The sequence below is a fragment of the Sciurus vulgaris genome (genome assembly GCF_902686455.1).
Source record: "Sciurus vulgaris genome assembly, chromosome: 4".
NCBI lineage: Eukaryota > Metazoa > Chordata > Mammalia > Rodentia > Sciuridae > Sciurus > Sciurus vulgaris.
This window is the reverse complement of record NC_136464.1, coordinates 103,049,549-103,073,361: the sequence shown is the minus strand read 5'-3', so window position 1 is coordinate 103,073,361 and position 23,813 is coordinate 103,049,549. Positions and strand designations below refer to the sequence as shown.

General features: G+C 39.0%; 1 protein-coding gene across 5 annotated transcripts in view; it reads left to right on the top strand.

The window, feature by feature from the left end:
• Positions 1 to 23,813, top strand: part of SPATA13 (spermatogenesis associated 13) — a 354,900-nt gene that overhangs the window by 206,128 nt on the left and 124,959 nt on the right. Inside the window, exons 2-3 of one of the 5 annotated variants that reach the window (XM_079138815.1) lie at positions 1,918 to 2,024; positions 3,720 to 3,812. The exons of 2 other annotated variants lie outside the window; for them this stretch is intronic. In XM_079138815.1, the coding sequence (XP_078994941.1) occupies positions 2,019 to 2,024; positions 3,720 to 3,812 (99 nt within the window). In that variant the 5' untranslated portion in view covers positions 1,918 to 2,018. Of the gene's footprint in view, positions 1 to 1,917; positions 2,025 to 3,719; positions 3,813 to 20,644; positions 20,893 to 23,813 lie in introns of those variants that run through there. 2 more of the 5 variants (XM_079138817.1, XM_079138819.1) reach the window with 2 other exon arrangements.

Below are 23,813 nucleotides of genomic sequence, written 5' to 3'. Positions count from 1 at the left end.
TCCTTAGCATCTTTAAGTTCCTTTCCTCCTTTTCATTTAGCACTCCATTGCCTTGCGGTTATCTTTATTTCAGAATGTCTAGAAGTGTCAGGAGGAGGGCTAGAGGGGCAGCTGCATTTCCTTAGGAGTGCTCTGGATCTCAGGATCTTCCCATTTGCAGCTGTTTCTGTTTCTATTTTTTTTTTTTTTTAAGCTGAAGCAGAATAGCACATGTAGTTCTTGAATGATGTTAATATTGACATTAATATGATTATTAGGTAGCATTTATTCAACACTTGCTATGTGCCAAACACTGTTCTGAGGACTTTACATGTAGTTAATACTCATTTAAAATCCTACTCACTTCCCTATAATGTAGAATCTACTACTGTCCCTATTTTACAGATGAGAAAAGAGGGCTCAGAGAAGGTAAGAAACAGTCTGGGTTTCTCAAGGCTATGCCGTGGTGGAAACCCTCTTCTCACCAGGCACAGAACTTCCATGCTATAGGATCGACCTCTTAAACTCATGCATGCCTGGTCTTTAGCTTCAGAAATGAGGCCATTATTTGACAAGTTTTATTTAGTCTGCACTGTACACCTGTTGATGACACAAATTCCATGCTCGTAGGACCATGCTGGAGAAAATTTGGAATGCCTCTGTTCTTCCGAAAACCTGAGGACAGTGCCTCAGTTCATCTGTGCCTTCTGCCTGCTTTCCCTTAGCCAGGAAGAAAAAGTGTCACAACAAAGACCATTGCCAACCCTCTCCTCCTGTGTGTTGAAAGTTCAGATTCACTTTAGCTGAATGAACTTTGGGGTCCTGAGAACTGTGTGATTTTATAAGACTCATTTATTTGTTTCATTATGCAATCTTGAATCCTTGATCAAACATTTCCTTGTTAGTCTTCACCCTCCTAAAAGTTGGAGGCAAGTATTTCTACTTTTACAGATATTGAGATAGAATGTTATTGAAGTTATACACTTTGGTAGTTGGAAGGAACTTTACATTCCACAGATGAAGAATCTGTGGCCCAGAGAATAAAATGACATATTTGAGGGAAAGCAGCAGAGGAGTAGAGCTGCTTCCAGGGCTCTGTGACTGTATAGCTTGGTGGATTGATCTCTCTGCTGTTGAAAGCGACAAACCCTCTTTTGCTTCCCTTCCCACCCCACGCCACCCCACCCCACCTTATAGTACATGGAAATCTGAAAATCAATAACTGTGATGTTTGTGTTTTCCCTTTGTGGAGAGAAATGCATTAGTACAGAGCCCATACACTATTTTCTTCTCTCTAATGCAAATCAGACAGCAATGAGAGAGAAAGTAGTTTCTGTGTTACCCCCTGCCTGCCCACACTCTTCTCTGGGTTTCTACTTGAGCCCTCTGTTTGATTCTCTGCACCCTCAGGGGAGCCTAAAGGGTCCTGTTTACTCATGATGCCCAACTCCTTCCAGAACAGCTTTTCTGGACAGAATTAAACCCTGCCACTCTAAGGTGTGCATTGTATGTGGTGACTTCACTTTTCTTTTAGACTTCTAGAGTGTAGCGAGTGGTCATGGATTCCTTGGGAGAAAGGAGGAAACTTTGAGCACATTGTTGTCTGTGTTTTGTGGTTCGGATGAGGATTGTTAGAACTGAGCAGCAGGTTGGGTTTCACTGCTCCCTAGGTGAAGTGGAGGTCTAGGGAAGGTGTCATGCCCAAAGCTCCATCATCAGAGGTAAAGCTGAGACTTGATTTGAGGATTTCCTGTCTTAGGAGATCCATGTGCATCCTTCTGTAGCACAGAAAAGCCATCACAAAGTCTTTTACACCCTTTACAAGAAGAAGAAGCATCAAATTAGGGAGCAAGGTCCATGAACCTGAAGGCTCAGAGGAGTTCTGGGTCTAGTTTTGGCTCTTTCCTTGGCGTGAATGGTGCTCTCTCTGCCTTTCAGAACCCTGGGGAACTGTGGCAAGCTGCAGAATACAGAGAATGGTGCTGCTTTTTTATGTGGTTCTGGCAGTGTTGCTGTGGTTGGGGTGGCAACATTGGTAGATGCAGGTAATAACCCGTTTTTCAGTCCTCATGTTCCAGTGTCCCAGACAACAGACTGTCACCTTGTCTAACCAGGAATTTAAAGGATCTGATTTCCTGGTCAGAAACATTCCCATCCTTTTCCCTGAAGCAGGGCCCCTCACTGTCTTTGTGACACATCTAAGAGAGCTTAGATGTTGTAATTTCAGGGACCATATGCCTGTCTCAAAAGTTTCTCCCACCCAACCTCACCTCCCTCTCAGGATTTAGCCACAGGGTTCAGGAACACCACATATCTAATCCAGGAGAGAGGAAGGGCAGCCTGTCCCCTCAACCCAAATTAACACTGTGGCAGAGTATGTTTCTAAGATTGGCTGTCCTGGAGAAAAATGGAACATAGGTCCCAAAGGCCAGATTGGAACATTGTTGGTGGGAGAAAGCCAGCTGAGGGGTTCTCTAGGCCCAAAGGCTTTCCCTCAGGCCACTTGGCTGCCCTTCTCGTTCTCAGCCCCTCCTAGTCACACCTACCCCTACCCCAGCACCCCTACTGTAGACTGCAGCAAAATGGGAAAGGGGAATCTACTGGAGCAGGTGCTAGGGGGAGGGTGCTAAGCTGACAGCAGCAATGGTGGAAAGCCCTGCCATGAGATGTGATCTGGTGCTGCAGGTCAGACCTTTGATCGCAGGTCTTTGGTTAAAAAAAAAAAATACTGTGTAATAGGGACAGTGAGCAGTCTATTGTATTTGAGTGTTAAAATTATAACTGTTTTCATAAATGAGTCACTGTGTATGATATAGATGGGAGATAAAGTAAATGGGTTTTGAGTCCTAAACAACTTATGCTGTTTTCTGCACACATCCCAAATGTGTGTTTTTACTCTATGGTTCCAGTGCTTCAGAAGTGGGCTCCATTTTTAACCCTTGCAGGGGAGGCAGGAGAAACACACTGTTTTTGTGTGATGTATAAACTTTCTATTTCATCACTGATTGCCTAATTGGGGAAATACATGAATTTATGGATATTGTGATCCCAGGTGTGAGTAGTAATACTACTCACACCTGGGATCACAATATCCCAGGTGCTGGTTTGGAGGGACAAATACATACCTAACACTTACTGGGTGTCTTTCGTGTGCCAGACTATGTGCTAGATGCTGGAGATGGAAGATTAATCAGAATTAATTTCATAGAGGTTCCCCTTCTTGTCTGGTGGGAGAGGTGGATGTGCAAAAACCTAGCAGTGAGTGGGGCGTTCTGTTGACACAGAGGGTGTTGGGGAGTACACGAGAGCTTGAGGCCCAGAAAAGCTTCCTGGAGGAGGACAGAGCAGGCAGGGGCAGGCATTGGCCAAGGCAGGCAGTCCAGCCTCTGAAGACACTATAAACAGAGATGGGGTGGTGGACTTCAGCTTAGTGTTGCCAGAGGCCCTCACACAGCTTCTCTGGCTGCAGCCCCCAGCTTGTTATTGTGACTGATCCTGTGTACCTAAGGATGGCCCTTGCATCAGAAATGCTTGGGGACTTGTTAGAAAAGCAAATTCTAAGGCTGTACTGAATTAGAAATTCTGGGGGTGTATCCCAGCAATCTGTAGTTTTAACAAGCCTTCCAGGTGATTTTCATGCACACTGATGTCTGAGAACTGTTCTAGAGCAGGTGCTTTCAGGAGGTAACCTGGAAATAGCAACTCTTTTTTTTTTTTTTTCTCTCCTAATTATTTTGCAGCGCCGTGGATGGAACCCAGGGTTTTGTGCACTGTGGGCAAGTGTTCTACCACTGAGCTACACTCCCAGCCCCCAAATCCGCTACTTTTTATGGGTGCATATATACCTTTGCAGAGAACTGTGACTGTGCTTCTACCTGGTTGGGTGGTGAATGATTTCCCTCAAGTCAGCAGTCATCTACATTTGTATACTTCTTTCCCCAATGTCTGTCCTCACAGTTTCTTTTGCCCACCCTTCTTCATGCCACCATGTACTGGAGTAATAACCTCTTTCTGGAACACCTCGAACTGCCATGATTTGGTGTTTAGCAGTTGTATGGCAATCTGGGTTGTTTAAGTTGTTTATCAGCTGTGTGACCTTGTGAAGGTCTTAACCTCTCTGTGCCTTAGTCACCATATCTTAAAAACTTGGTCAGTACCTATCTTAGTCTCTTCCTGCTTCTATAACAGAATGCCTTAGTCTGGGTAATTATCAAGAAGAGAGACTTAGTTCTGCAGATTTGGGAGCCCAAGCTCAAGGCATAAATATTTGATGTCTGATGAGGGTCTTCTTGCTGCAGCCTCACATGGCAGACAGGGTGAAAAGGGCAAAGGGACCAACCAATACCATGTCCTCTCATGGCAGAAGAGATGGAAAGACCAGATGGCTTTCTGAAGCCTCTTTTGTAAGGGCATTAATCCCATTCATCAGGGTGGAGCCCTCATGACCTAATCACTTCCAATGTGTGAATTTTGGAGGGACACATACATTCAGCCATTACAATATCTAGTTCTCTGCTGCGGGGTTTGGAAACTTAGCTGCACATTGGAATTACCTAGTCAGGGGGGTAGCTGGAGGAGTCTTTAAAAAAATTGATGTCTATTCCCCCACCCCCGCCCCGCCAAAAACAAAAAACAAAAAACCCTGCGATTGGTTTGGTTTTGAGCATGACCTAGGCATCGGCATGTTTGACAGCTTCCAGGTGAAGTCAAGGTTGGGAACCACTAATAGGCTGTTGTGAGGACTGAATGGGTCGATCCTTGTAAAGTTCTTAGAAGAACATGCCATGGTTTTGTGATTGGAAGCAGCGGAGGTGCCAGTTCCTTTCATAATGGACCATGTTGATACATGTCAGTTTTTCTGATCTATAGTGGTGTCCAGTTTTGTTCTGAGAGTTGGAAAGTAAAACGGTACCCATGCTCCGGGGATCTCTCTACATCCAATTCTCTGAGCATTCTCTAGGATTCAGAAGATTATGCTGTGAGTGGAGAATAAGGTCTAAAACCATGAAGTACCAATGCTTTACAATACGCCTAGTAATGTTCAAGTTAATCAGGTGCCTGAGGATTCCTCACCTCTAAGCCATCATTGTTCAAACCATCTCCAGACTTGGCCTCTCTTTAGCAACTGATCTGTCTTCTAGGATCCAAATGTCATTGTGTTATAAATTACGTATTTCTAAACATTATTTGAAGGAATGTATAATCTTTTTGCATATATTATCCTGACATACATTTTCATTCCACCTTCATTCATTGTTTTATTCATTCAGCAAATGTTGATTAGCACCTGCTTTGCACCAAACACTAAGCTAGCAATTTTATTCCTCTTTTTCTATGATGGAAAGAACAGCATGTTTTTCTCTCTGTCAGCATGGATAAAGTATTTCTGGCTTTTTTTCCCCCTGCTGGGGATCAAACCTAGGGCCTCATGAATGCTAAGCAAGCACTGTATCACTACCCTGCAGCTCCACCCCTTCCCTTTGGTTTCCATTTATAAGGGCAGCCTTCTTTATACCTGTTTTTTTGTGGTGACATAATTACTCAACTTTTAATAATAGAACATCTGAAGTACATTTTTCATGTTAAGTTCATGGGCCTTCTTTGAACCTGCTGAGATTAATTAAATCAAACCCATGCAACAATTATCCTAAAATATCCTGACAAGTTATTAAAACTCAGTTTACGCAAGACTATAAGATTTGAGTAAATGACCCAAAGCAGAGGAATCCTCTGTGATTCAGTTTGAGTGTTGCTGGTTTCTAAATTATTTTGGTGCAGAATCAATGTCCTAGCACTGTGGTCACATTTGTTACATATATGATTTCTTCTCTCTCTGTGGAAAATTTAGATTATGTCTTTGGTTTTGTTTTGTGGTGCAGGCCTGTAAACAACGGATGTTTACTGTTAGACTGGCTCTAGTCCATCTAAATGTGTATTGCAAATGGAAAGAATTGATTCACTGTATTTGTTCTGCTGCCCAATTACTAAGCAAAAATCCACTGCTAGAGAAACTTTTGTATAGCCAGCACACAGGCCGCTCAGTATTATGGTAAAGACTAACTTCCATTGTGTGGTCTTAGCCATTATCACTTGCCTTACCCAGGAACTGAATAGGGTTTAGAAATTCAGGCCTTCAAAGGAATGGCCCTTGCTTAAATGTTCCATGGATCCTTCTGAAATAACATCCCTCCAACCCTCATTTGAAACAAAAAAGGGGATATATTAATATCTACAGGTTTAGTTTTATCCAAAAGGAGCAGATATTTCAATGAGAAAAATCAAATTTTAATTAAAAAAACAAAACAAAACTGGAGTTTAACAAGTAATCCAAAATGCACGCAAAATAAACACAGTATTTAAAAAAATAGGGTATTTTAAGATCTGCAAGGCCGCATTCTGTGCTTTTTCTACCTTTGACTTTTCTAAAACAAATCTGAAATCCCCAGAGCAGACTGCTCAGCTTATCTTAGTGAAGAGGCTTCTTGTTTTACCAGGTTGAGTTCAGCCTTGGCCTTAGAGCGACTGCTACATGTCCTCGGGCTGCTCTGCCAGAACTGTGGGTTCCTACTGCTTCCTACAAAAAGAAGGGGCTCTTCTCTCTGTGATGTCCCAGTCTCTGGTCTGTGCCCTGGCCTGTTGGGGGTATGTTGGCTTGTGAATGTGTTTTGGCCAGAGTGAAGGGCTCTGCTGACCTGGGGTGGGGTGGAATGAGGTGCCTGGGTCGACTCTCAGAGTCCTGACCCCACTGCCTGAATTAAACAGCGGAATTCTGAAAGAGGAAAGTGGAAGCTTCTTTTGAATGTTTTTCTTTTTAGTGTTTTTTCACAGCAAGGCAAGGTGTGAGAAGGAAGACTGTTTCTAAACTTGTGGAATCTGATGCTTGGGTTAATGGGTACAGTCATGCGTCACTTAATGACCAGGATTCTGAGAACACCATCGTTAGGTGATTTTTTTCATTATGAGAACATCAGAGTGTACTTACACAAACCTAAACGGCTACGGTGTCACTAGGTGATGTGATATGGGGCCACCATCATATATGCATTTGTTGACTGAAATGTGGCCATGTGGCACAGGAGGCATTGGCAGCAGTCATAGTTCTTGCATTTGTGGTGCTTTTTATTATCTCATTTTCTCTCCTGTTTGATTTAACCTCATGTTCTTTATTTATCTCAGCCCTAGGAGGAATAGTCCATGAGTGCCACATAGCCTATGTGTGTAGTAGGCTATATCAATTAGATTTATGTAAGTACTCTCTGTGATGTTCCCACAATGACAAAACTGCCTGCTGATGTGCTTCTCAGAATGCATCCCCATCATTAAGTGATGCATGACAGTATTCCCCTCTGTTGGCCTCACTGATCAGTATTGATAATAAATTGTTCTGCTTGATTTTGAGCCCTCTGAAGGCAGAGACCTTCTTCATACTCAGGTCTTGAAATGCTGAGGAGCCCAGCAGAGTGTTTTGTCTCCTGTCACTATTCCTCAGCCCCAGTCCCCTTGGTTCCTGGATCCTGATGCTATGGTGCAGGCCAGGGAAAGGTGTTGGCCTTGAGTACATGCTCCCAAGGTCCATTCTCAACAGTAACTGGGGCTGAGCTAACCTCTGCCCTCCTCTAACTTCACTTTCTCTCACTGAACCTCTGCTGAATGAGAGACGGTGGAAGGAAACTGCTTCTAGACTTTTCCTTCCAGGATAGAAGTTTCTATTTCCGGGGAAGTAGGGTTTAGAAGTGAGAGGGTACATGTCAGTCCCTGCTTTCTTTTCCCGTCTAACTGCTCTGCTGGCAGACCAACTGTGTTTCTTAGGGCTCCCTCAAAATTAGGGAAAATACTCAGGGTTGAGAGCATTCTGGGCACTTTCTTCTGAGGTGATCTCAGATGAGGAAGCAAGAACTTCCTGCTTTTTCTAATCCTTATTTGTAATCTGACCTTTTCATACAAATAGCTTACTCTTAATGAGGTTTGACCCAGGAGCTTTCAGGCAGTACATAGCAGCATGAATAGTTTAGCATTACAAGGTCATATCTTCAATTTACCACATTGTAGGCTTCAGATGCTCAGTAGACAGGTCAAACTTTATGTTAGTCAGTTTTTTGTTACTGTAATGAAATACCTGAGATAAACAGGAAGAAAGGATGTGTGTATGTGTGTTTCCTCTTAGATTCAGATGTTTTAGTCCATGTTTGGCTCCTGGCTTTGAGGCCTTTGGTGAGGTGGTATATCATAGTGGGGAGCATGTTGTGGAGCAAAGTTTCTCAGTTTGTAGCAGCTGGAAGCAAAAAGAGAAAAAGAAAAAGGGCCAGGGTTTCAGTATCCCCTTTTGAGGTCATGCCCCTAATGACCTACTTCCTTCCTCTAGGCCCAACCTCCCACATGTCCACTACCTCCCAATAGTACCACAGGCTGGTATTACACATGAACCTTTGGGGGACCCTTACCCGGATTATAACACCTTCCTAGCATTAGTGCCTATATACGTTTGATTTGGTAGCATAGATTCTTATATTTCCATAGTAGCACATCTGAAGGAAGTTTATCATTTTGACTTCCTGGGAGGTTCTTTTTAAGCCTGCTGAGATTAATTAAATCAAACCCCATGCAGCAGTTATTTTGAAGCAAAGCAGCTTATTAAATTTTCAGTGCTTGCTGGACCACACTGATTTGAATCATTCAAGTAGATGATTACATTTTTGTTCATGTCCTACAATAGGAGTTTAATATCCATTTTTAATTTTGGGGGGGTAGATACTACTTTCAGTCTTTCAGTTTTTCTTCTGGTTTGAGGAATTTCTCAGGGAAGGAGGAGCTGCCTGTTGTAAGTAGGGCAGGACGGTTTTCTAGGCTTTCCTGGAAAGTTGTCCCTGTAGAAGTCACACTTTCCCTTCCACACAGCGTGTCTCTCTTGTCTTCAGGTTGGGGCTTTTGAAAAATATGTCAATGGGGACTTTTCTTCTGAGATGAAGATAGTGGGTATCTGGGCAGATCAGTGTGGGATAAAAAGATCATTGTAAATGGAGATTGTTTCAGCAGAAGGGTTCCGGGTCCCGTCACCCTTAACTGGGACAGATACTCTCTGGGTGATTTCTCAGGTCAACTGAAAAGTCCTGGGACACACTTTAGTCATTATTGAAAGAAGAGTAAACAAACAAACCAAAAGCAAGTCTCAAGTGAATGCTGTTGGTATTACCACACTTTCTGAACAGAAGAATGTCCTTTCATGTGACTTTTCTGGCAAGGGGATAGAACTCAGAGTCTTGCACGTGCTACTTAAGTGTTAAACCACTAAGTGTCATCCCAGCCCCCCTTGTGATTATTTTAAAAGAGGATTGGATTGTCCAGTGGCCAGTTATTATACATGCCTGGGTATCTTCTTCCTTGTGTAAACTCGCCACTGCAGGATTCAGAAAGGATTAGTGGGGGACACATTTCTCTGGGAATTCGAATTGGAAAGATACTTCCCCATTGAGAGGATGCTGCAGCTGTTGCCTCAGAAGAGTGAGAAGGTCAGAAACTGCTCCTAAATGCTGATTGGATCTGGACAGTCTTGCATTCCCATGGAGATGACTTTTGCCATCATAGTGTAAAGGCACTTGGAAAGCACTGCCCATCAGCTGTACCATGTATTCAGCACTGCTGTTTTTGGAAGAAGCAAAGCAAGATGGTGAAGTAGTGACCCTCATTTCAGAACTTGCAGGGCAGATCTGATACACCTGCTGCTTCCATGTAGAGGGTGGAGCAAGAATCTGTGCTGAGAAGTTTGGATCTCTAGATACATGATATTCAGTGTAGCAGCGTCCAGAGGCAAAATGATTAGATTACGAGAGCTGTACCCTTGTTGGCGTATTCATCCACTTGATGAGTTAATAATTTGAATGGACTACTGGGTGGTTAACTGTTGACAAGTGGGATGGCTGCCTTCTGTAGGACATAGGGAGAGTGATATTGGCCTATATCTGTACCTGGTCCCTTCTCTTTTTCTCTGCCTCCCAGCTGCCAATGAGCTGAGCAGCTTTTCCTCTACCACACCCTTCTGCCTTCATGTTCTGCCTCACCTCAGGCCCAGAGCAGTGAAGCTGGACTGAACCTTTTCTTCCTGTAAGTTGATCTCGTTAGGTGTTTTTGTTCATGCTGACAAAAGGCTGACTAACACAACTGTAATTGGTGCTGGAACTCAGACAGAGACTTCCACATTTGTCCTTAGTTTTCTTGCTGAACCTGTACATTTCACTGAATATCCAGTGGTGGATAGTCAAGAAAAAGGTCTCTGTAAAATCCATTTGAATTTCTAGATGAAAAGCACACTCAAATCCTGGTGATTAGCTATGTGGAAGACAAAACTCCAGTGTATTGATTGTTTCCATTAGACAGAACATTGTAGTAAAAGTCAGCATCTGACACGGAAGAGGCAGGAGTTGGCGGGAAAAACAAGTAGTGATTTGAAAGTTTGACCAGTGTATAATTATACCAGTGGAGAGCTCAAATCCTTGTTTATTAATATTTTAAATTTTAAGTTAAACTTTTGTTAAAGAAAAATCTGAGAGGAACTAAATTTTACAAAATTTGTTAAAGCAAGTGAAAGGTTCAGATGTTCTACAAAAAACGTCTTACAGGGATTTAATAGAAATTTGGGGAGAATTTATACCTTTTCTATATTTAATTTTTCCAATCAGTGACCTGTATGGCTCTTCATTAATTTTTATGTACTTTGGTTTGTTTTATCAGTATTGTGTTAATTTCAGAATATACATTTTGTTTGTTTATACCTAAGTCTTTTATTTTATTTTACTTTTTTGGTACTGGGGATTGAACTCAAGAGTACTCCACCACTGAGCCACATCCCCAGCCCTATTTTGTATTTTATTTAGAGACAGGGTCTCACTGAGTTTCTTAGGTGCCTCAGTGTTGCTGAGGCTGGCTTTGAACTTGGGATCCTCCTGCCTCAGCCTTCCGAGCCGCCGGGATTACAGGCATACGCCACCAGGCCCAGCTTTTATTTTATTTTTTTGAGTGATTGTAAATGGTATTGTGGTATTGTGTTTTTAGTTTAGGTATCCACATATTCATTGATAGTATGTAGAAATATCGATTTTCTTTAAAATTTAGATTATATCCTGCAACCTATGGAGCTCACTCATTAGTTTTTTTTTTTTTTTTTGGTTAGATTGCATGGGGTTTTCTACATAGACAATCATCATCTTCAAGTAGGAAGTAGGAATGGTTTCAATCTTTATGCCTTTTATTTGCTTATTGCACTGTCTATAGCATTCCACCTTCATCATTGAGTGGAGTATTAGCTGTCAGGTTTTTTGAAGATGCTCATTATTGAGTTGAGGAAATTCCCTTTTGTTTCTGTTTTTCTGATTTTGGAGAGTTTTTTTTTTTTCTTTCTTTCTGTTTTTACTTTTTTATATATGAAGAATGGGTGTTGAATTTTATCAGATGCTTTTTCTGTATCAATTGTTATGTCACATGATTTTTCTTCTTTAGCTTACTAATGTAGATTGTATTGATTAATTTTCAGATACTGAACGAGTCTTGAATATCTGGAATAAACCCAAATGGCATGAACCCCACTTGGTCATGTATATAACTTTTTTTATATATCATTATGTTCTATATTAAGCATTTTTGTGCTGATATTCATGAATGATATTGATCTTTAGTTTCTTTTTCATATTATTTTAATACTAGTTTTGGTATCAGGGTAATATTAGCTTTATAAAATGAATCAAGAAGTGTTCCCTCCTCTTCCATTTCCTGGAAGAGAGTATGGAATCGGGGTTAATTTTTCTTTAAACATTTCATAAAATTCTTCAGTGAACTATTAGGGCCTGGAGATTTCTTTCTTCCTAGTTGTGAAATTACAGATTCAATTTCCTTAATTGTTAAAGGCTGTTGAAATGATCTATTTCACATTGTGTGAGTTGTGGTAGTTTCTGTTTTTTGAGGAAGTGACCCATTTTCTTAAATTTGTCAAATTGATGTATGTAGAGTTGTTCACAGTATTATTATTATTTAGATGTCTGCAAGGTCTGTAGTAATAGTCCATTTCATTTTTGATACTGTTATATCTTCTTTTTTCTTTGTCTTACTAGAAAGTTTGTCAATTTTATTAGTCTTTTCAAGGAAATTTCTTTAATTGGCTTTCTATTTTCAGTTTCTTTTATATCTATTCTTTATTTCTTCCATATGCTTACTTCAGTTTGTTTTGCTCTAGGTTCAGTAAGCAGGAACTTAGATTATTGATCTGAGATATTTCTTTTCTATGCATTTCAAACTATACATTTCCCTCTCAGTCAGCTTTGTATATATCCCCCAAATTTTGATACCGCAATGTTTCATTTTCTTTCAACCAAATATATCTTTAAAAACTTCCCTGTAGACTTCCTTTTTGACTTGTGGATTATTTGGGAGTGTACTGTTTAGTTTTTCTAAGTGGTGCTTTTCCTGTTATTGATTTCTATATTTGATTCCATTATGATTGGAGAATACATCCTATATAATTTCATTTAAAATTTTTTGAGGTTTTTTGATGGCTGAGGATGTTGTCTGCCTTGATCTTAGTTCTGTGGGCATTGGAATGTATATTTTCCCATGTAGGTTGAAGTGTTCTATAACTCTTTTATCTTGTTGGTTGTTGGCATTAATCCTGTAATGTGTCATATTATAGGATATAATATATTACATTATGTATAACATTGGTGGTAGTGTTTGTTTTTGCTTTTTGTCAGGGGAGAGGAGTAAAGATCAGTAGAGAATTTGAAATATTGTCTAGCAAAAATAAGGAGGCTAGATATCTTCATTGCCAATTTAGGGCTAATTCAACAGTCGGTCAAGGAGAGAAAACAGTTTTACATTCCTCTTGAAAATTTAGGTACCAAAGAGGACCATTTCTTCATGTCTTGTTTTACAATTAGAAAGACTGAAGAGTTGGGGGTAGTGGTGCATGCCTGTAACCCCCTTTACTCAGAAGGCTGGAGCAGAATTGCAAGTTCCAGGCTAGTCTCTAATTTAGTGAAACGTGTCTCAAAATATAAACTAAAAATAAGGGCTGGGGCTGTAGCTCAGTGATAAAGTGCTCTTGGGTCAGTCCCCAGCACTGAGGAAAAAAAAGACTCAAGGAAAATGAAGACTTATCTCTAAATCAGATCAGATAGCTAAACCTTCCCAACTAGCCCTGTTAGAAAAGGGTATGTTTTCAAAGTTGTTTTCTGTACTTCTTTTGAGAATATTTGTGAGTTAACTGCCTTAATGTTTGTTAAGTACTTATTCCAACATAGGTCTAATTGGGCCCAAAACAGAGAAATGGATTCTTGATAAAAATAGATCTTTATATCTCTTTCTTTTCCTGCAGAAGAAACACTTAGAAATCCCAATGATGACTATAAAACATGAGTAAATGCAATTTTGAAGATTATTTCAGTTTCAGATGGTAAACTTGAATTCAAAAAGTATATTAAAAAATCCTTGGCAGAAAAATACTCCATGTTTTATTACATGGTTCCCTAGTCACTTCAGTTAAAAACACAAAGTTTGCCTGTCTCCTTGGCGGTGTGGGATCTGAGTTTGCTGTACTTCTTTTTTCATTCTGATTGTTAGAGAGACAAGTGTAAATTTTTAGGCTTTATATCTATTTTTGTTTTATTTCTTAAGAAATAGAGGCCTCCATGTACACTGGAAAAATGTACTTACCTCTGTCTTGGTAATGACACATTATAAAGACTGTCTCCTAAGTCATGTTGAACTTAAATACAACAGATCAGGTATCAAGACTGAGGTTACTCCATGTCGTTTTGTAAACGCTCTGTTGGTTTAACCTGTTTTACCAGGAACGACTTCAGAAGGTACAGCCAAGAGCTTGGTCTATAACTGTAACATGCAAAATTTTTAAATACATCCACATACCTAAATCATGGTATCTACTTCTTTTTCCATGATGTTATACTTTCCTTTTATTATCTGTTTTTCAGATCACAAAAAAAATATGTTATTTTCCCAGAAAACCAGATCTTTAGATTAATGGGGCCAGCCAAGTCCAAGGACAGGTTAGATACACTGGGTCTGGCATGAGTCCTAGAAATGACTCTGCTGATCTTCTTCCTCTCACCTAGGGGCTGTTTCATTAATTTACTTTGTTTTTCTGTGAAAATGAAGCCTGGTTGTTCTCTAAGAAGTTCCATATATCCAAATGAAATAGTTGGTTGATAAGCTATTGTTAATAGTTAACAAGTCCATGCTTTATCATATCTTTTTATTAATGAACTTCCTCCTTTCTCCCTAGTTAGATGAAAGGAGGTTGATAATTTCACTATCTAGCTTCTTTATTATTCCTTAGTAAAAGTATAGTACAAGGTGAATACTGTTTTAACTTCTCAGATTCACCATTAGTTTTAATTGTTTTCTTCAAAAGTTCTTAACAGAGACACATGGAAGAAATTAATAGATACTTCCTAAGAATTCAGGCATCTGTCAGTTAGTTTTGGCTGATATGATTTGCTTTAGATAAATCATATGACTTCTTTAAACACCTTATTTTTTTCTCTGTAAAATGAATCTGGCTCATAATTTGACTGGTGTTTTGTACGGTTGTTTTCATAGCTTCTGCTAGTCTGTGAGCTCCTGCAGTTTGAAAACTTAACTTGCCTCTTGCCTGCCTCCAGCGGGGACAGCCTAGTTGCAAGTTCTTATTCCTCTTGGGTGCCTTGCGAGTAACAGAGGAGTCATCCAGTTTGGCAGAGACTGTTGCCCTTATGTTCCACCTAAGGGTCTATGGACAATGTGGCCTATTATCAATCTTCCAGTTTTCCAGAGAATCTAGATTTTGAAGTTTTTCATGAAATCTCTTTATTCTTAGATATTGGAAATGTTTCTGTATAGGTCAAACAATGCATAGATATTATCTTGTTTGACTGGCTACCTATAATAAAATGTCATCGATTGGGTGATTTAGACAATAGAAATTTATTTCTCACAGCTCTGTGACTGAGAAGTCCAAGATTGAGGCAGTGGCAGCTTCCATGTCTGGTGAGTGCCCACTTGGTTCATAGATGGCCATCCTCTCGTGGTAGAAGGGTCAAGGCGTCTCTGTGGGGCCCTTTTTTGTATGGGGCACTAGTCCCTTCATAAGGGTTCAGCTCCATGAACTTTTCACCTTCCAAAGGCCCCACATCCTGATAATATCACCTTGGGGGAGAGTATTTCAACATATGACTTTGGGAGTAGGATGGGTAGAGCAACCTTAGATAATAGCAGGTACTATTAAAAAACCAATATTACTAAAAAACAATGCTGATATCCTCTGAGCATGCCTTGGAAAATTGTATTGACTTAACAGTAATTATGAGCAGGTTATGATGTGGCTGCCAGAGGCAGACATCCTTTACATAACTCTGCGGAACATGCCACCTCTCAGTTCTTACTGTCGGATTTTTTGACCACACTTTTATGACATCACTTAACCACTTTACATATATAGTTCATAGACTCACATTTTTGTGCAGCCAATCTACAAAACTTTTTCCAGCTTGCATAACTGACTCTGTACCCATTAAACAAGTTCCTACTTGCCCTGTGTCCCAACTACTGGTTACTACCATTCCTACTTTCCTCTCAATGTCACCAACACATGTTTTATCTTTTTTTTTTTTTTTTAATTGTAGCTATCTGTGTGTGAAGTAGTATCTCATTTGATTTTGATTTGCATTTCCCTGATGCATCTTTTTATTTGCATGCCTGCTTGCTTCTTTGAGTACATAACTAATTAAATCCTTCGCTTTTTTTTTTTTTTTTTTTTGTACTAGGTATTGAACCTAGGAGTACTTCACCACTGAGCCAAATCCCCAGCCATTTTTATTTTTTATTTAGAGACAAGAGTCTCCCTGAATTGCCTAGGGCCTCGCTAAGTTGCTGAAGCTGACTTTGAACTTGCAATCCTCCTGCCTGCTAGGATTGCAGGAATGTGCCCCTGCACCTAGCCTTTGTCCATTTTTAAGTTATGTTGTTTGCCATTTGTTAATTGAGTTATATATTCTGGATATATTCTCTATGTATTCTGGATATAGCTCTCTTTTCAGATATATGATTTGCAAGTAAACTCTTCCATTCCATAGGTTTTCCTTTTTTACTTAGTGGTCAGTGTTCTTTGCCTCAAAGTTTTAATTTCCATGAATATCATTTAACTCTTTTTTGTTTTTTCATTGTGCTGTGTCTTATCTAAATCATTGCCTGATCCAAGGCCATGAAGTTTGGTTCCTATATTTTGTCTGAGTCTTAAAGTTTTAGCTCTTACATTTAAGTATTGCTCTATTTTGAGTTAAATTTATATGTGGTATGAGGGAAGGGTCATTCTTTTGCAGGTAGCTATGCATTTATCCTATTTGTTGGAAAGACAATTCTTTCACTATTGGATGGTATTGGCACCATTGTTGGAAATGAATTGACCCATGAATATAGGATTTTATTTTTGGACCCTCAGTTCTATTTTCATTGATTGGTGTGTCTGTCCTTATGCCAGTACCACACTGTCTTAATTACTATAGCTTCATAGTAAGCATTGAAATTGTAAAGTGTAAGTTCTCTAACTTTATTCTTCTTTTTCAAGATTGTTTTGACTCTTTTGGGTCCCTTGACTTTTCATATGAATTATAGAATCAGTTTGCCAATGTACACAAGGTAATCAGCTGGTATTTTGATAGGATTATATTGAATCTGTAGATTTCATTGGAAGTAAATTGCCATTTTCACAATATGAAGTCTCTCAATTCATGCATTTATTTATTAAGATCTTTAGTTTATTTCAGTGATTTATAATGTTCAGAGTGTAAGTTCTATACTTCTTTCATTAAATTGCTAAATTTTTAATTTTTGTAAATTGAATTACTCCCCGAATTTCCTTTTGGGATTGTTCATTGCAAGTTATAGAAATGTGATTCTTTTCCATATTTATCTTTATCTTACAGCCTTCTTAAACTCATTTACTAGTTTTTTAATGTTGCTCTTAGTATATTTTCTATTTAAATCATGTTACATACAAATAGAGATAGTCTTATTTCTTCTTTTCCAATCTAGATGACTTTATTTCACTTTCTTGCTGAATTGTCCTGGATAAAACCTCCAGAATTATGTTGAATCAAAGTGGTGCCAGTGGGCATCCCTGTCTTTTTCTGTTGATTTTGCAAGGGAAGTATCCAGTCTTTCACCATTAACTATGTTAGCTATGGGGTTTTTAGATGTATTTTATCAACTTGAGGAAGATCTTTTCTGTCCTCACTGAGTGTTTTTATCATGAAGGGAAGTTTAACTTTTCAAGAAAACATTTTTTGTTTATTGAAATGATCATGTGATTTTTTTCTTCTTTATTGATAATGGTGTATTCCATTCACACTTTTTGGATATTAAACCAACCTTGCATTTCTGTGTAAATCCCACTTGATCATGGTGTTTAACTAATTTTACTTGTTGCTGGATTTGACTTGCCCATATTTTCTTTAGGACTTGTATGTCTGTGATAATAGGAGTTGGCGGTCTACACCATTCTAATCTTGTGTTATCTTTTTCTGTTTTGTTATCTTTATCTTGTTTATTTATCTTGTTATCTTTTTCTGGTTTGTTATGAGGGCATGCTGGTTTTATGGAATAAGTTTGGTAGAGTTTCCTCCTATTTCTGGAAGATTTTGTGAAGAATTAATATTATTTCTCCTTATTTGTTTGTAATTCCTGAAAGGACCAATGAAACCAATTTATATGCCATCTTATTCTTTCTCTTCAGCCACCGTGAATGTTTTCATCATCGACAGCCATCTGCTTGGCCCCACTTCCTCTGTGGTGCTCTGTGCTGCCTTGCAGAGCTGTTTTCATCTCTGAACTCCGTAATTAGTGTGGAATGCCCTTAGCTCACTTACTGTGTATGAGGTGGTTACACTTGGTATTTTCTGCATGGCTCTTTTGTTTCCTCCATGACTATAAACTTCTTGAGGGTAGTGACTGTTCTAGACACTTCAGATGAGTGTCCTGAAGTGCCCAGCACAATGCGCCAAAGAAAGGGGAAATCTTTTATCCAATTCTGTGGATTTGAAGACTCTGAAAAATCTCTTTTCAAGATTTCCTAGTATGTATTTCTTCAAATCGGGTAAACTTTGATAAATATCTTCCTATGAACATGTATCTGTATGTGTATATGTGTAGATATGTGTTTAAATATACATACGTTATATGTCTATATATTCATATTCACATGACTGTGTATTATTTCAGACATGAACCCCAGTATAGTTATGAGAGAACTGGGCAGGAAGTATTATTCTGGGGTTCTAATCCTGGCCCTCACCTGGAGATAAATCCTTGACCCTGAGTCTTGCCTTCAGTTTATTTTCTCATTTATAACGTAGAAATTGCTTTGAGGACTAGATTAACAGTTGATGGTGTAGGCTTCTTTTCAAGGAATCTGACTGATATTAACCATATTCAAATATTTATTTAGTATTAACTGTGTTCTAATATTAATTTGAAATAATAGATGACTTCTTCAGTGAAGTCAGATTTTGTTCAATGGCAATTCAGCTGAAGACTTTCCTCATTAACTTTTTGGCAAAGGAGTAATTTTCCTTTTTAATTCTTTGGAAGATTTTTGGAGGCTTTCGTTACAGGCCGTCATTTTTCCTTGGCTCTAAGTATTGTGAGCTCCTGAGGAAGTGCTAAAAGCATGGGCTCAGGTGTCAGGCACCCTGGACTCAAGTCTGAATGCTCACTGCTGTGCACTGTCTGCTCCACTTCCTTATCTGTCACAGAGGGAGATAAGTCCCTGCTTCCTAGGGTTCTTCTGAGAATTCAGAGAAACATAGTAACGGGCACTTAGCACAGCACCTAGTATTTAGCGAGTGTGGTACTTTAATCAGTTGTGTTCTTCATACTCATTATCAGCACTTCATACAGTATTTAGAACACTCAATGCTCAAATGAAAAGCTTTGTTGAAAGTATTAAACTACTTGCAGAAAACTTTTTTTTTTTTTCCTTTTCCTATAACAAGAATTTTCCTGCATTGGGAAAGAGGCCGGGCTAGGTTGGGTGAAAACCCATTTCCAGAGTCTGAGCATTGGAAAAGATGCTTTTCCACCAACCTCAGTTTATAGATGGGATGAATGAGGCTGCTGTAAGATTTTGTGTCTTTATATTTATCCTACTTTAATTTTTAAAATTTGTCATTTCTAGTAATTTTTGTTCTGATAGGATTAAAAATATTTAGCTGTGCAGATTGTATTAGTGTTAGAAAAACTCAGTAGGTTGCTCTGCTTCATTAATTAGGCCAGTTAAAGCTGGCCCATTAAATAAACCCCATGAAACCAAGGCAGCTCCTGCATGGATACGGTGGCATTGGTGCCTGCCATGGAGAGTGGCACTCAGGGGCACTGTTATTTTTATTGCTTCATTTGGGTCCAGAGTAAAGATATCTACTTCCGTTTGCATTCCTTATTAATGCAACTTACCAGAAAAAGGTAGAGAAAGATTGCTACATACTTGAATGCCCTCAAAGTAGTAAAGTCCTAGTGTGTGCTTGGGGTATTGTTGTGTTGTTGTTGTTGTTGTTATTATATTATTATTTCAAATACTTTGTCTTCCTAAGTCTAAAATTATTTAATCCACTTTATTGCATGGTGAGGTTCTTTGGCAAAAGGGCTGCATTTTTCAATATAAACTCACATCAATTGAAGATACATTTTTCAAATTCAAGTCACGTGCCTTAACACAAACACATTCAGGGTAGACCTAACTCTTCCCTACTTCCCTCTGGAAAACTGTCATCCTCCCCATCCAAGATCCTGTGGCAGAATTAGAAACACTTGACAAGGGCATCATCACACCTTGAACTTTGTACACACAAAGAAACCAAACCTTGTTTAAAAACTTGTTCCTAACTTTGGAACTTATTCTAAGTACAAAGTTTCAAACAAGTACAAGTCAAAACTTTCATTACTTATAATAGCTTAATTGACTAATAGTGACCTTGCCTGTTAGAGCCCCTAGGGCCGCAAGAGACATTGAGGTGACTGATTTCTCTCTGTACTGGGGTTAGAAGTCTGAGGATCATTCTAATCCTGATTTTGCTTTGTGTGATTTTTAAAAATAATCATGGCAGCGTCCTCTGATGTGGTTCACCATGTTTTTTAAAATATTGATTCCCTTCTGTACCTACATTTTGATTGGATCAGATGTTATTACTTCCTCTGAAACTGAAGCTCAGAGACATTAGGTAAGATGTTAAGTCACCCAGCAAGTCAGCTTCCTTTAAAGGATTGTTGCGAGAATTAACTCAGAATAATGTGAAGAGTACTAGAACTCTAGATTTTTCTCTAATCATAAGTATGTTAGTACTTTTGTTTTGGGATAAAATAGATGCTTATTGAGAATGACTTATTTTAAGAAGTCAGTGTTAAAGACTTTTGGATATTGAAATGCCATATAGAAAGTTCTCTGAAATTTTATATAGAAATTTTTGGTTATAATATAGAAGTTTTGGATCCAAGGTGGGCTGAGTGTCATTGGTCCTTCATGTATTAGAAATGGCGAAAAGCATACGGAGTCAACCAAACCACGAAGATTATCTTCCCTTCCTTCCTTCCAAGTTCCTTCTTTTTTGTTTGTTGTTGCCAGTTTTGGTTTTTCTAGAGCATATATTTAACTTGTTGATTTTTTTTCACCTCTCTGGGGTGTAATTGTTGTTATATATTAACTTAATGCAGGCAACAGCACGAACTTTACAAATCACACTGGTGGGTTTTTTGTATTCTGTGTAGGACAAAGTTCAAAGCTCTGATAATTTCATGGTCTGAGCACTCCTGCCAAGTTCCTGGATCTGAAAAAATTATACCTATTGTGGTGTGACCACTCTAGTGGCATTTTGAAGATCCGAATAGGTAGGATGGGTCCAGTTGATCATTTTTAAATAAAATGTCCCTTTGGTTATCTTAATGAAAATCAGAGTTAAGGGAAAATTCATTGTTTGGTTACCATTCTGAATTTAAGGTCAAGTGGTAGAGTCTACAGCAAGTGACCATGGCCTTGCAGAATCTGAGTAAATGTTTCCATCATTCCTTGGGAAATAACTAATGCCATTCAGAATAGGCATTGGGAGTCAGTCTGTTGAAAAGTGCACACATGTAGCATTATGTTTTGCTTCTCTAGAGGACCTGCTTTGTAATTATATTTATTGCCAGTTGGGCTTTTCTCCCTTTTGTGTAGTTTAATATAAGCTTTTTCTAATGATGAAGATTGAAGCACCACACTGTGATATGTGTTTGTGGCACTGAGAGATGCCAGTTTGTATTGTAGACCAGGCAGTAACTGCTTTTGTCTATACTCCTACCTAGCACATGTGACAAACACCCAGTAAAGTCTATTGCTTGCTTTATGAAGGATTTTCTTCACTAAGAATTTTATTTATTAGCAAAGTACTGCTGTGAGCATAGGGGCCTATAATTTAGATTTTCCTGATTCAAGGGTGTAATTTATTCTAAAGCTATCCGGAGATCCATTCAGTAAACCTTTGCAGAGAATTTAAGAGATTGAAATTTGAAAGGTCCAAATTAAGGTATGACTTTTATATTACCTCTGGAAGTAATTGCTCCCTTAATTTAAAATCCATTAATAGCCTTCTGTAATTTTTTTGACATCATGATTATTGGTAAGTCTTTTAATGTGGTCTCATTTCAGACATCTGAGCAAATCATTGGTTTCAACATAAGAGGCACGGTGTTTTAAAATTTGTATGATGGATTTTACTGAAGGTTTCTAGTTATCTAGATTTAGCAAAGTAGACATACAAATAAGTGTTTTCCTTCTTGGTTCCTATGTTAGAGTTCTCCAGAGAAAAAGAAAAAATAGGGTATGTATGTAGACCCCTGTGTGTGTATGTATGTGTATGCATGCATACATGTGGATAGGTTGAGTATCCTTATCTGGGATTTTTTTAAATTTTTGTAATTTATGTCTGTTCATAATGAGATATCTTAAGATGGGACCCAAGTCTGAACATGAAATGCAGTTATGTACATATATAGCTTATATTCATAGCCTGAAGTTTATTTTATGCAATATTCTTAATAATTCTGTGCATGAAACCGTTTGATGATGTGGAGGTTTTCACTTGTGGTATGTATTAGCTTTTCTTTACCATAACCAAGTACCTGAGGTAGTCCACTTATGAAGGAAAAGAGCTCACAGTTTTTCAGACTGAAGTCCAGATTTCATGGTGCAAGGGCCTCTCTCCATTGACTTGTCACCTCATGGTGGTAGAAATGTTGGGAGTAGAGAATCAATCTCAGAACAGGAAGCTGGAGTGCCTGGGTGGGGCAGCTCAAGCTGGTATAACAATTCTGTCAACAAAACTAACTAAAAATCTTGTGAGAAATACATTAATCCGTCCAGAGGGCATGTCCCCAGTGACCTAAGGACCTCCCATGAGCCCCACCTAAAAATTCCACATCGCCTCCCAGCACACCTACGCTGGGGACCACGGTTCCAATAAGTGAACCTTTGGTGAAGTGGCAAACAACATGCAAACCATGGTGTGACATCATGTCTGTGCTCAAAATGATTCAGATTTAGGAACTTTGTGAATTTCAGATTTCCAGATTCTGGGTATTTGAGAAAGGGAAAGAGAGAGGGAGGAGATATTGCTTGATTTATAGAATTGGCTCATGTAAGGGTAGGGACTGGCAAATTCAGAATCAGCAGGGCAGAGCAGCAGACTGGAAACTCTGAGTTGATGTTTTAACTCAGGAGTTGATGTTTTAGTCTGGAAACTAAATGTTTTTGAGGCTGAATTCCTTTTTTACTGAGGATCTCTGTCTTTTAATGGATTCCACTGATTGGAAGAGGCACATATATATTATTTAGGACCATCTGCTTTACTCAGTCTATAGATTTAACTGCCAGTCACATCTGAAAAACACCTTTTCAGTGATAGCCATACTCATGTTCAACCAAAGAACTGGGTACCATGGCCTGGCTAAGCTGACAGGAAAAAATCATCACCAAATAAGGAAACGCGATGTTTCAGCACTCATGATTTCCTAGAGAAGTCATCTTTAATTCACCTACTCACATGATGTGAAGTAAATTGCAAAGTTGAGGCCGAAAAGTAAGAAAGTTTGGGAGAAGCTACAGGAAAACCTAATGCTCCACCAGCAATTTGGAAATAATGCTGTGGCCAAAGTCAGAAGTTTATATCAGGGATACAAAAGTCCTGTGTCATATATTTGCTGGGAGCTGATAATAGTCTTCAAAGAGAAAATGATCTGGGAAGGGGAACAACTGTAAGGGCCTAGCCAAACTGATGAGAGGGATACCCTAAGCTCCAGAGCTGAATAAAAATAGGCGGCCCACAGTGCTCTCTGACTCAAGGTTCAGCTGAAATGGTTTCACAGTGGCCTCAGGGTCTAAGTCTGTGCTAGGGCCAACAGCTGAAGTGGCATTAGTTACCTTTCAGTATTTCTCAACCTTCAGTTTTAGGAAGCCAAAGCAAAGCATAGCAGTGTTGCAGGCTCATCGGTTTTTTTTGTTTCGTTTTGTTTTGTTCAGATACAGGTTTTAGAGAGAAAGGCTCCACAGGGCGACTCTTTGGAATGAGCAACAGAGCTATTGAAATCATCAGTCCAAATGAGAATTAAAAGGGAGGGAAGGGAATGTAGACCAAGAGGTAGGTAGGATTGGAAATAGTAGTGCATTTAGTTTTTGTATATCCTCAGGGAATGCTAGTTGGCTCATTTATTAAGAAAATGGTTTCATTTCTATAAAGTCACACTTAATATGCTGTTTAGTTAAAAGAGGCTTCGCA